Below are 13,090 nucleotides of genomic sequence, written 5' to 3'. Positions count from 1 at the left end.
TGGCAGAAATAAAATATAAAAGATGGCTCTTATTTGGCAATTTCTTTAAAGAATTCCTGGTCCTTAATTAATAAATGTTAATTTTTGTGCTTTAAATTGAAGCAATATTGGCTTTTAGATATAAATAAATACTCTGTTAAAATGAATGACTTATTGAAAATAAATATCAAAAGTCAAATTGGGCTTTTGACTTTAATCAATCACTTGCATAATTTCAGTTAAAAGACTTTTTAAACTGTATAGCTAATAATATAATAGCTCAAATGTTTAAAGGAAATTATAATGACAATATTACTTTTGAAAATTCTTTAAAAAAATGCAGAACTGTTAATTTGTCTACCCATGTTTCCATTCCAGAGTACTTCATTAAATATTTACTTTAGAAAAATTCTACTGAGTGTACAAAATACCATTGATTCTCTTCCAAGCAATAATTATACACCTAGAAATCGATAGCACCCAAAAACAAGTGTATGGGAAATAAGGTGCGGACAATCTGCACCAGTTTGTACCCATGCAGGCAGCATGAAAATTCTGTGCTGACTGCTGATTATAATGATTTGTGTGTGCAGCCAGCACTACTCATTGACTGCACACCTTTTGGAGGTAGGGGAGGGCAATAGCAGGAAGCCAGGGCACAACTTAAAGGCAGTCAGCGCCTGTTAAAGGGGAGGTGTATTCTGGCTGCAAAACCTGTACTGCAACTTCTGGAAGAAATAGCTGAAAGAGGAAGAGAATGGGCACCAAGGTTCTTTGATGCTGCACTGGAGGCGTTGGTGCAGGAGGAGGGATATCCCTTTTTACGCAGGGGTCAGGAAGCTTTCCAGACATCTGATGAGGAGGCAGTGGGAGGAGGTCGTTGAGGGCATTGTCAGGAGCATTGCCACAAGGACACAATTGCTGTGCTGGAAAAAATTCACTAATCTAACTAAAGAGCACTGCTAAAATAATTTTCCATCATAGCTCCAACAATTACAGCACTCTGAACTCTGCGCTTCCCCCACCACATTTGCAATTACTGCACCATGCTTCACTAAACATCCTTCTCTTCATTCTCACATGCTAAACACGATTACAAACTTCACTTACCCACAACTCACATCTCTCTCACACACACACTGTCAGCTATTCCACAATGATAGCCACATTCTTCATGCCGGTTAGTGTCATGTTGTGCTGAGCAAGGTCAACACATAACAACTGAAGTGCTGCAACGACCCAAAATGACCAACAGGTTCTGTAAACAGCGCAGGAGTCTAATCTGTACAGATCAATTTCCACTTAGAATGTTGCTGGCCTGTGCTCCTGCCGCACGCACCTCCTCCTGTACCAATATGGCAGGCAGGGCATTCCTGGCTGGAATTGTGCACATGCTTCCTGCTCACCCTATAGGGGACCTGAAAGGTGGGCGCTACGCGGTTCAATTTCTAGGCTATTATTTTTAAAACAAATCCACCAAAAGCCTGAAGTTATTTCAGCCTTGTGAGTAGCAAAATTACAAATCGCATCCATGCAATAAATAAGTAAATAATATAGGACGACCTAGGCACCGGCTTCGGACACGACAAAGGCACATTCAGTTTTGTTGATCCTGCAAAGTCCTCCTCACTAACATCTGGGGACTTAAGCCAAAATTGAAAGAGGTGTCCCACAGTCGTTCTCACATAATCATACCTTTCAGTCAACATCCCAGAATCCTCCATCACAATTCCCGAGTATGTCCTATCCCACCATCAGGACAAACTCACCAGATATGGTGACACAGGGAACACAGTTAGGGAGGAGTGTCCCTGGCGATTCTCAGCATTGACTCCAAACCCATGAAGTCTCATGGCTTCAGGTCAAGCATGGGCAAGGAAACTTCCTGCTGATTACCACCGACTATCTTCCCTCAGTTGATGAATCAGTACTCCTCCATGTTGAACACAACTTGGAAGAAGCACTGAGGGTAGCAAGGGCACAGAATATATTCTGGATGGGGATCTTCAATATCCATCACCAAGGGTTGCTCAGTAGCACCACTACTGGCCGAGTCCTGAAGGACAATAGCTGCCAGACTGGCCCTGGGCCTGTGGTGAGAGAACCAACATGAGGGAAATACCTACTTGACCTCATCTTCACCAATCTACCTGCCGCAGAGGCATCTATCCATGACAGTATTAGTAGCAGTGACCACTGCACAGACCTTGTGAAGACGAAGTCCCACCTTCACACTGAGGATACCTCCATTGTATTGTGTGGCACTACCACCGTGCTAAATGGGATAGATTCAGAACAGATCGAACAGCTCAAAACTGGGCATCCATGAGGCACTGTGAGGCATCAGCAGCTGCAAAATTGTATTGCACCACAATCTGTAACCTCATGGCTTGGCATATCCCTTAGTCTACCATTACCATCAAGAGTGGGGACCAACCCTCGTTCGATGAGGAGTGTAGAAGAGCATGCCAGGAGCAGCACCAGACGTACCTAAAAATGAGGTGCCAACTGGGGAAGCTGCAACACAGGACTACATGCATATTAAAAACAGAAGCAGCATGCTATAGACAGAGCTAAGTGATCCCACAACCAACAGATCAGATCAAAGCTCTGCAGTCCTGCCACATCCAGTCATGAATGAAGCTGTACAATTAATCAACTAACAGGAGGAGGAGACTCCATGAACATCACCATCCTCAAGCCTGAAGCATTTTCAACCATCTTCAGCCAGAAGTGCCGTGGGAATGATCCATATCGGCCTCCAACTGAGGTCCACAATGTGATATATTCTCTACATCACAAGGTGGCTTCAACTCAGGAACTTGTTAGATGACCTGTCACTTGATGCTTTTATTGTAGATACAGCAATGGCTGCAATACCACAGCAGTCCACTAGATGGAGCTATATTACTTCTTCATTAAGGAGGGAGAAGTGTAATTATAACAATATAACCATCATACATAACTTGCATGGTTATGCATAATAAAAGATATGGACTTATTTTGCCATATTTATAAGTCAAACTTAACAACTTGTTTCCTATTTCGAAGAGGGTACCTTCACTCTCGAACAGAACTTCCCAAACATGGTGTCGAACTTAGACTCATTCCAGGCTGAGCCAGAGGAGAGTTTTCCTCCAAAGAATGCCCTTGATCTATATTTGAACACTCAACAACTTCAGACTGTCTGCCTGACTTGGACTCACAGACTTAAATTCTGACTTTCTCTTGGATTTGTTTCTAGTACATCTGATGTAGGATTTGCTACTGGTACTCCACTTGTAACAAGACTATCTGATGAGTCAGAAATAATTGAATCATTCCAACTTTTAACTCCTTCCACATCTGTAGGTAAAATATGATCAATGTGAACAGACCTAACCAGTCCATGATCAAACATCTTGACCAAATATGTGCGAGGACCACATATCTTCACTATTCTTCCTGGTAACCACTTTAACCATTTATGGTGATGGTTCTTCACTCTAACCTCCTGATTCAATTTCACACTTCTCTCTCTTACTCTACCTCTATCATGATTTTCTTTCTGTCTTAATTGTTTCTCTTCTACAGACTGTGCCAAGTTTGGCTTTAACAACGAGAACCTGGTTCGTGGCTGTCGTTTGAGAAACAACTCTGCTGGTGTTCTACCAGTAGTTGTATGAAGAGTATTACGATAAGTAATTAGAAAATTAGCCAATTTGTGGTCCAACAACAACTGCTATTTCTTTGGATTTGGATCCAACATTTGTTTGATGAGAGCACATTTTACAATTTGTACTGTGCACTCTGCTGCACCATTTGAAGCAGGGTGGTACGCTGGAACCTTGGTATGTTTCACACCGTTTCCGCTCGTGAACTGTGCAAATTCTTCTGAACAAAACTATGGCCCATTATCAGACACAATCTCTTCTGAGAGGCAATATGAAGAAAATAATCTGAAAATTGTCTAATGTTTTACTTGTTATTATTTTCTGCATCGGAAACACCTCTACCCACTTTGAATGGCTATCCATCACAATGAACAATTGCTGTTTTTCTAGCTCGATATGTAACCTTTGCCACACCCTGGGAGGCCAGTTCCATGGCTGTAATGGTACTGATGGTGGTTTCTTGCTTACCATTTAACATGTTATACACTGACTAACGATATATATCTTTATCTAGACCTGGCCACCATAAGTAACTGCGTGTAAAATGCTTGGTCAAGCACATTCCCAGGTGCTGGTCATGGAGGTCTCCTAATAGACTGGACCTGAATTTATTTGGAATAACTACTCTTGCACCCCACATGATACAATCTTTATCCACTGATAATTCAGTCCTACGAACAAAGTATGGATGAATATCTTGCTCGGATACCTGGTTTGGCCAGCCTTTTGCTATGTAATCATACACCTTTGACATAACTGGGTCACGTTTGGTTGCTCTACCAATTTCTTCAGCTGTGACTGGCAGTTCATCAATGTATGAAAAATAGAACACTTCTTCCCTATTGAGTGTAACTTGTGATGGGGATGGCAACCTGGACATAGCATCAGCATTACTGTGGTCAGCTGATCATCTGTACTCAATGTCTTGCATATATGCTGACAAAAATCAAAGCCCATCTCTGCATTTGGGCTGCAGCTAATGTTGGAACTGGGGATGTTGAATGGAGGATTGCTGTCAGGGGCTTATGGTCCGTAACGATGGTAAACTTACAACCATACAAGTATTTGTGGAACTTCTTGATCCCAAAAATTTAATACAAAAGCTTCCCTTTCGATTTGCACATAATTACACTGAGAGTGCGTGAAGCAAAAGCAATTGGTCTCTCCTCCCCACTATGTAATACATGAGAGATCACTGCCCCAACTCCATTCGGAGAGGTGTCACATGCTAGCTTGATCTCCTTAGATATGTCATAGTGAACTAACATGGTGCTCTCTACCAACTGGCTTTTACACTACTTGAATGCTGCATCACATTCTTCTGACCACTTCCAATGGACCTGTTTTTTCAACAACTCATTCAGTGGCTGTAACACTGTAGTCAAATTTGGTAGGATCTTTCCATAATAGTTCAAAAGACCTAAAAATGATCGAAGTTCAGTGACATTCTTGGGAGTGGGTGCATTTCGAATTGCATCCAGCTTTCCCTTGATTGGATGTAAACCATTTCTATCTTCTCTGTACTCCACTGAGTTTTGAAATAACTCACTTGTGAGCAGCCACTCCTACTCTGTGCTTCTCTAGCTGTTTGAGCACTTCATTCAATATGTTATTATGGTTTTGCCTGTTTGCAAAATCTGGTTCATCACCCCTTGGTATGGCGGGGGCGGAAGACACTACAAATGGTAACCTATTAAATTGATGTAGGTCTAGATGAGTTTTTATAGTCAAGCATGACTTGGACTCCTCATCTAGCTCCAGTTGTAAGTAGGTATTTGTAAGATCTAACTTTGAGAAGATCTGACCACCTGTCAGCATTATGAACAAATCTGCTACATTTGGCAATGTATTGGGGAGATTACTCTCTAGAACTGGTTTATGGTTACTTTATAATCACCACACAACCTTACCTTACCATCTGACTGAGGTACAACTTAGGAATGCCCCGCCTGCCAATGGGTGTAGCCCAATTACATAGATCTATCTTAGAGATAATGTTCTCAGTCTCTAGTCTTTGGAGTTCTTGCTCAACTCTCTCCTTGAGTGCGTATGGTATGGTACGGTACAGTATACTGGTCTAGTGTCCTTTTGTACCCTGATCGGACTGCCTGCTTCGCAAAACACCTTCGGATACTTCTTGATGACATCATCCTTTGATGCAAATCTCATTTCAACATGAAAAAATCTCATTCCAATCCAGCTTCAGTGATCCCAACCAATTTCTACCTAGTAAGGCAGGCTCGTCTCCTGCCACTACTCTGTAAGCTCTGAAATTGATCCTTGTATTTCACCGGTACAGTGATACATCCTACTACAGGAATTTTCTCTCCTGAGTAGCCTCGCAGCTCTATATTTGACTTCTCCAGTGGACAATCACTCAACTTGTTGAGATATAGCGATTCCAGTACTATGCTCACGGATGCGCCAGTGTCTATTTCCATGGGTATCCTGGTTCTTACAACATCTACTTGGATGATACTTTTTGAATCGCTGTTAGATACCCTCATGCTCCTGATAACGTGCATCTCTTCGTCCGGTTGCTTTTCTTCCATGCTATGTAGTCTCTGGGAATTTCTACTTATAGCCTTGAGAGTTGGTTTACTCTTCAGTCGGCATGCCTTTGCAAGATGCCCAGTTTTCTTGCAGAAGAAACACTCTGCCTTCACATATGGACAACTTTGAGCAATGTGTTGTCTCAGGCACCAATAGCACTACTTCAATGCTCTTACTTTGGCCAGTTGCTGAGGCCTTGGGGCCCAACTGCCTTTTATTTTTAACCAGCATGTGATCACCTCAGTTGTCTGATGACTGGAAACGGTATGAAATTCTTGGGAATATTGGTCAGCCATGTCTATTGACATAGCTGTCTGACAAGCTATATCAGAAGTCAAGTTAGGAGTTGTCAACAACTGATTGCTTCATTTTTCATCCCACAAACAAAGCGGTCACGCAATGCTCGGTCCTGAAAGTTTTCAGTATAACAGTGAATGGATAGCTTCTTTAATGCTATAATGCTCTCGCTGATACTTTCGTCAATTAATTGATCAAGTGTTCCAAAACAATAACTTTCAGCAATTTCCAGGGGCTCAGGACTGTAGTGCAAATCTACATAATTGATGTGTCCCTTGGCTTGACGGGAACAAGCAAATTTTTCAGTGCTTCATACACCTTGGGGCCTGCTTCATTCAGGAAAATAGCACGTTTTCTTTCAACACCACCCAGTTACGGTTTTCATTATCGGGGATTTCGATGATACTATTCGCGGTGAAAAACATTTCTAGCCGCTCCGTATACACTCCAAAAATCTCTTGGCCACGATGGAATTCACCCGAGCGCCCTATTATTCCCATAGGCGCGGCCATCTGGACCCTTCAGTTCAACCAAGTGTGCTTGAAATTTACTTTGGATTTTTAGCTGTTCTACAAAACAAAGGACTTCTGCAAGTCTCTGTTGTTTGGCTGGAATCATCAGCCAAAAACATTTCAGCTAGGGAATCCGATTATCCTATTCCTCATCGTCAATGTGGTATCTGTTCTACGACATCATAAACACACGCTTACAAGATGGCTTCAACGCAGAACTTGTCAGGTGACCTGTCACCTGATGCTTTTATTTACAGCAATGGCTCCATTACCACAGTAGTCCACTAGATAGAGCAGTGGTCCACTAGATGGAGCTATATATTACACACACCATCACAGACGTCCGTCTTAAGTCAATTCAATTTATTCCACATGATATCACGAAACAGCTGAGAGCACTGGATACAGCAAAGGCTATGGGCCCCGACAACATCCCGGCTGTTGTGCTGAAGACTTGTGCTCCAGAACTAGCCGTGCCTCTAGCCAAGCTGCTCCAGTACAGCTACAACACTGGCATCTACCCGACAATGTGGAAACTGCCCAGGTATGTCCAGTCCACAAAAAGCAGGATAAATCCAATCCAGCCAATTACCGTTCTATCAGTCTACTCTCAATCATCAGCAAAGTGATAGAAGGTGTCGTCGACAGTGCTATCAAGCGACACTTACTCAGTAATAACCTGCTCACCAATGCTCAGTTTGGGTTCCACCATGACCACTCGGCTCCAGATCTTATTACAGCCTTGGTCCAAACATGGACAAAAGATCTGAATTCCAGAGGTTGGTTGAGAGTGACTACCCTCGACATCAAGGCAGTATTTGACAGAGTGTGGAATCAAGAAGCCCTAATAAAATTGAAGTCAATGGGAATCAGGGGGAAAACTCTGCACTGGCTGGAGTCCTACCTAGCACAAATGAAGATGGTTGTAGTTGTTTGAAGGCCAATCATCTCAGCCCCAGGACATCGCTGCAGGAGTTCCTCAGGACGGTGTTCTAGACTTAACCATCTTCAGCTGCTTCATCAATGACCCAACCTGATTATTGCAGTGTTCAGTTCCATTCACAACTCTCAGATAATGAAGCAGTCCATGCCCGCATGCAGCAAGACCTGGACAACATTCAGGCTTGAGCTGATAAGTGGCACATAACATTCAATTGCCAGGCAATAACTATCTCCAACAAGAGAGAATCTAACCACCGGCCCTTGACATTCAAGGGCATCACCATCGCCGAGTCCTCTTCCTCCTTCCTCCAGCAACTTGCCAAGGCTTCTTCAATAGCACCTCCCAAACCCGCGACCTCTACCACCTCGAAAGAAAAGGGCAGCAGGCGCATGGGAGCACCATCACCTCCAAGTTTCCCTCCAAGTCACACACCATCCTGACTTGGAAATATATTGTCATTCCTTCATCGTCGCTGGGTCAAAATCCTAGAACACCCTCTCTAACAGCACTGTGGGAGTACAATCACAAGGACTGCAGCGGATAAAGAAGGCGGCTCACCACCACCTTCTCAAGGGCAATAGATGCTAGTCTTGCCAGTGATGTCCACATCCGATGAATGAATTTTTTTTTTTAAAGTTAGTTGCAATAGCTCAGGTAATATCACAGGCCATGAGATGGAAACTAGATAGGCTTATGAATCCTAACAGTTCCTGACAACATTAAAGTTTATTCAAGGAGTGGAGTTACTTATATACATAGTTGTGAGCAGGTGCGAAGCTCCTTTGTTTGAATTGGACAAAATAAAATGCGAGACTGAAGCCTGGAGTATAACTGCTCCATAATACCTGAAAGCGCAGCGTATAATGTGATTGGTACTAACATATTAAGAGTTATTTTTAAACACCAGATTACTAAAAAAAGAGACACTGTATAAATTATAAAGTAATTCACTCGAACATGAACCGAACCAATACACTGCAGTGATATCCTACAGTAAATCACAACAGTGTCTTACCTGATTACTGATCAGTACATTAGCACTGGAGTAGAAGCGGTCTATTTTTGCAGATTGAATGTCCTTTGTCTTCTCTTTGTCAGAAAGGAGACTGAGAATTTTGGGGTACCATGTGGTCATTATTTTCTTTTCCATTTTGCCATGGTCTATCACCACATTATTCTTGAAGGATTCACAGTCAATTGGTCCTTTAGATCTAAATCAATAATCAGAAAACGAAGTACAGTTGATGAACTAACCAACCTCAATTTTGTCTACGAGATCAGAGACTGAAGCTTATGTAGGACGTTGATGCTCCAACATCCTGTGCCACGAAGCAGTAGAATTAAAGTTCATGCTCATGCTATGTCTTAGAGAGCTCTACTCTCAGCCATACCATCAGGGTAGATGCAGAGCAGAAGATAGATGCTTCTTGATGGCAGGAGTGAGGGGGTGTAAACTGGCAGATGACTTACTCATGTTGCAGTTACACACTTTCTAGCATTCGGCTTAAGAATGACTTTGAGAGAAGAATGGAGAAAATCACCGCCACATCTCATAACCTGTAGAATGGTATGTAGAGTTGTGCAAGGTGAAAAATGTGGGAAGATAAATGAATGTGAAATTTAGCAAAAAGATATATAAAGGTTTTTTATTGACTACTGTTTTTACCTAGTAACCTGGATGTAGCATAAAATTAACTGAACAAGTTATTTTTGTATATAGTTAATCTCGGAGATCAACCTGCATACCATGAGCAGTTTCGGAGCACAAGTGGATCAAGATGACCACAGAGATTTTGGAACAGTATTAGAATGGAATTTTTTATGTTGGTTGTAGAGTATCTTTTTTTGAGAGTCTGGTAAATTTTTCTTTTGTCCAAATGAAATGTATGGGGAAAAAAATCATATATGAAGTGAAATTGTAGCTGGATGGGAAATGTTATTGGCATGAGAAGAATCAAGAAACAACTAAAATAAGTATTAATAAACTGGCAAGTTGTTTGGCTCAGTTGATAGCACTATTAACCCTGGGTCAGAAAGTTGTAGGTTTGAACCTCATACCATAATTTAAGCTCAATCTAAACTATCACTCCAGTGTAATGCTAAAGGAGAGTTGCATCATTGGAAGCATCAGAAGGGCTTTCCCTGTTGGTATCAGATAGACATTAAATCATTCATAGCACTATTTGAACAGAGGGAGGGAGTTATGTGCTGCAGAACAATCCTTCCTTTAAAAAAATAGCTGGTCATTCATCTCAGTCTTGAGGAAATGTTGACTACGTAACAGGTTATGCACCATAGATTTTGACATTCGAAGGTGCTATTTAAATATAAATATTAGTAAAGACACATGTACTAAATAGTATTTCTATCTAAAAGTAGACAAATATACAGTAACAAGACTGCAAACTTCATTACAGTTTCTGCAAAACCATTATGAATTAAAAAATCAATGCTAGTATTATAAATGTCTATGAAATCAGATTTTAAAATGTCCCATCACAAAATAAAGTTAATCTTAACATTAAAAGATACTTCTTCATACCTGCAATCAGACACATCCATAAGGAGCAGTTTAGAAAAAGTAAAGTAACCCAAATCTAGAACTGCCTGCAAGACTGGATGAAGGATGAAGAGATTTTTTTTGATTTCCTCTCTAGCTTTTACAAAGCTCTCATGCCAGGGTTGAGAGAAGTCCAGGCCTCTAAATAACAGAAAAGTTAACATCTAAGTAAATTGAAGGTTCAGTGTGGTGAAAGTAAAATATTAAACATAACAGAAAAAACATAGGAACAAACCCAGGACAAAAAGTCCCAACTAATAAGGGTGATTTTTTCTGCGAGCCAATAATCACTAAACCACTATTGCCAACAGGATTTGGGCGAGTAGTGACTGGAAATTATAGCTAGCAATGCAGCCCAGCCCCTGCTAAAAATGAACAATGCACATAAATATTTCCACTAGGACTGTATACCCATGCCAGTGATTCTTGGTCCTTTTGAGTGGGAGCCTGATTAAGCATGGATTCAGCAAGCTTCTGCAGGCCCATTTCACTTTCCAATGTTTGGGTACAAATCATGTCTTACATTATAATCCTGTATTAAAGTCCCAATTTAAGGTGCGAGAGAGAAAATATTTGGGTTGCCTTTGTTACATTAGGTAGTGTTTGTAATATGACATTTTGTTAAATTTTCAGCTAATGTTTAGGGTAATTTTTCTTGTGTTTTCTGTATCAGGCATAGAGAAAATGTTCAAATAGTGAGAGAAGCAGCAGGATCATCTGTCATTATCACAGAGAAACTGACATGGCTTTCAGGTGGGTGAGGAGTGTATATATTATGATGTGCAAGGTTGTGTGGGACAGGCTGGATGGGCCAGAGGGTCTTTTCCTGTCCGTTATTGTTTGTATGTTACTGCACTGCTGCATTTCCCAAAGTACAGGGGTCACTGCTGGTAATCAGCAGGTTACCACACCTCCTCTGTCACCACCACTTTTTCTCACCAAAGTGACTCAGCCAGAGCCATCTCTCATGCTCAGTAACTGCTTCTTCTCTGATATTAGCAGCTGTGCTGGTGCTTGAAAGTATTGGTGAGAGTAACGCAGGGTGTTGTGAGGTGATGTCTTATTCTATCCCACTGGCTGTCTCTGGGCAGCTGTTGTTTCAGGCCTACAATGGCAAGAGACATTTTCCAACAAAACCTGCATAAAAGATTTGCTGTTTGTGTGGTTGAGTGTATGCCAGTGTAGAAGTGATGCCTCAGGTGTCTAGGGGCAGCATGGGCCAGTCCACACTGCGATATGTGTGTGCACTAGGTCCGTGCAGCAGAGCTGGTCTCCAGTCGTTTTGGTTAATCCTTGCCACTGGACCAAGACCTAGCTATGGGCCCAAGTTTCCACAAGAAAAAAAACAGGCGCCCCTCCGAGCTGGGCGCCTGTTTCTCGCGCCTAAAAAAATCCTCGGTATTCTCCACCTACTTACAGGTCCTCTGGCCCTCGGCGCAGCCAGCACGAGCTGTGGGGGGGCGGAGCCAGGTCCCGGCGCTGAAAACAGTGCCGGGACCTCTGCACATGCGCGCTACAGTGGGCACGCAAGTGCAGTAGCTCCAGGCACCGAACTGTGTGGGAGGGGCCCGAAGCACGCAGCCCCTAGCCCTGGCCCAATGGCCTCACTGGGGTTGCGTGGATAAGGCTCCTCCCACGGCCAGCTCCTGCTCCCCGCCCCCGACAAGACCAGACACCCGCTCCCCCCCACCCCCCCGCTGACCAGACTCGACCCGACACCCGCTACCCCCCCACCCCTGCCGACCAGATCCGACCTGACACCCGCTCCCCCCCGCCGACCAGACACCCGCTCCCCCCCCCCCCCCCCGACCCGAGACCCGCTATCCCCCCCCCCCCCGACTGACCTGACCCGACCCGCGCTCCTGTTCCCCGACCCGCGCACCCCCCCCCCACCCCCTGGACCCAACTCCCGGACTGGATCCAATCCGACCTCTCCCTTCCCTTCCCTCTCCCTCTCCCTCTCCCTCTCCCTCTCCCTCTCCCTCTCCCTCTCCCTCTCCCTCTCCCTCTTTCCCCCCCCCCCCTCCCCCTCTCTCTCTCTCTCCCTCTCTCTTCCCCCCCCTCTCCCTCTCCCTCTCCCTCTCTCTCTTCCCCCCCCCTCTCTCTCTCAGCGACACGAACGGCTGCAGAATTCTCCCTGGCTGAAGCACTTTCACACAGGTAGGAAGATGGTTTATTTAATCTTTTCTTGGCTTATAAATGTTTATTCAGGTTTGATTTATTTGTATAATATTTGTAGAAGTATAAATAAGGATTTATTGTCGAATTTAATGAGTTCCCTTCCCCCCCCCACCTCGTTCTGGACGCCTAATTTGTAACCTGCGCCTGATTTTTTTTTAATGTGTAGAACAGGTTTTTTCAGTTCTACAAAAATCTTCACTGGCTCCATTCTACTTTAGTTTGGAGTACACTTTCACTGTGGAAACTTTCAAATCAGGCGTCAGTGGCCGGACATGCCCCCTTTTGAAGAAAAAATTCTGTTCTAAACTAGAACTGTTCTACCTGACTAGAACTGCAGAAAAAAAAATGTGGAGAATTGAGATTTCTAAAATAGTCCGTTCTCCACCAGTTGCTCCTAAAAATTAGGCGCGAA

The 13,090-nt window shown here is 43.2% G+C and overlaps 1 protein-coding gene across 1 annotated transcript in view; it reads right to left on the bottom strand.

The window, feature by feature from the left end:
• The window catches only part of dnah12 (dynein, axonemal, heavy chain 12), a 393,315-nt gene that overhangs the window by 323,685 nt on the left and 56,540 nt on the right, over window positions 1–13,090 (bottom strand). The window contains exons 7-8 of the mRNA XM_070895275.1: window positions 10,480–10,638; window positions 8,953–9,148 (exon numbers count right to left, since the gene is read on the bottom strand). Coding sequence (XP_070751376.1) covers window positions 8,953–9,148; window positions 10,480–10,638 — 355 coding nt within the window. The remainder of the gene's footprint in view (window positions 1–8,952; window positions 9,149–10,479; window positions 10,639–13,090) is intronic.

Source organism: Pristiophorus japonicus, chromosome 12 (assembly GCF_044704955.1).
Source record: "Pristiophorus japonicus isolate sPriJap1 chromosome 12, sPriJap1.hap1, whole genome shotgun sequence".
Taxonomy (NCBI): domain Eukaryota; kingdom Metazoa; phylum Chordata; class Chondrichthyes; family Pristiophoridae; genus Pristiophorus; species Pristiophorus japonicus.
This window is presented reverse-complemented; position numbering and strand designations above follow the sequence as displayed.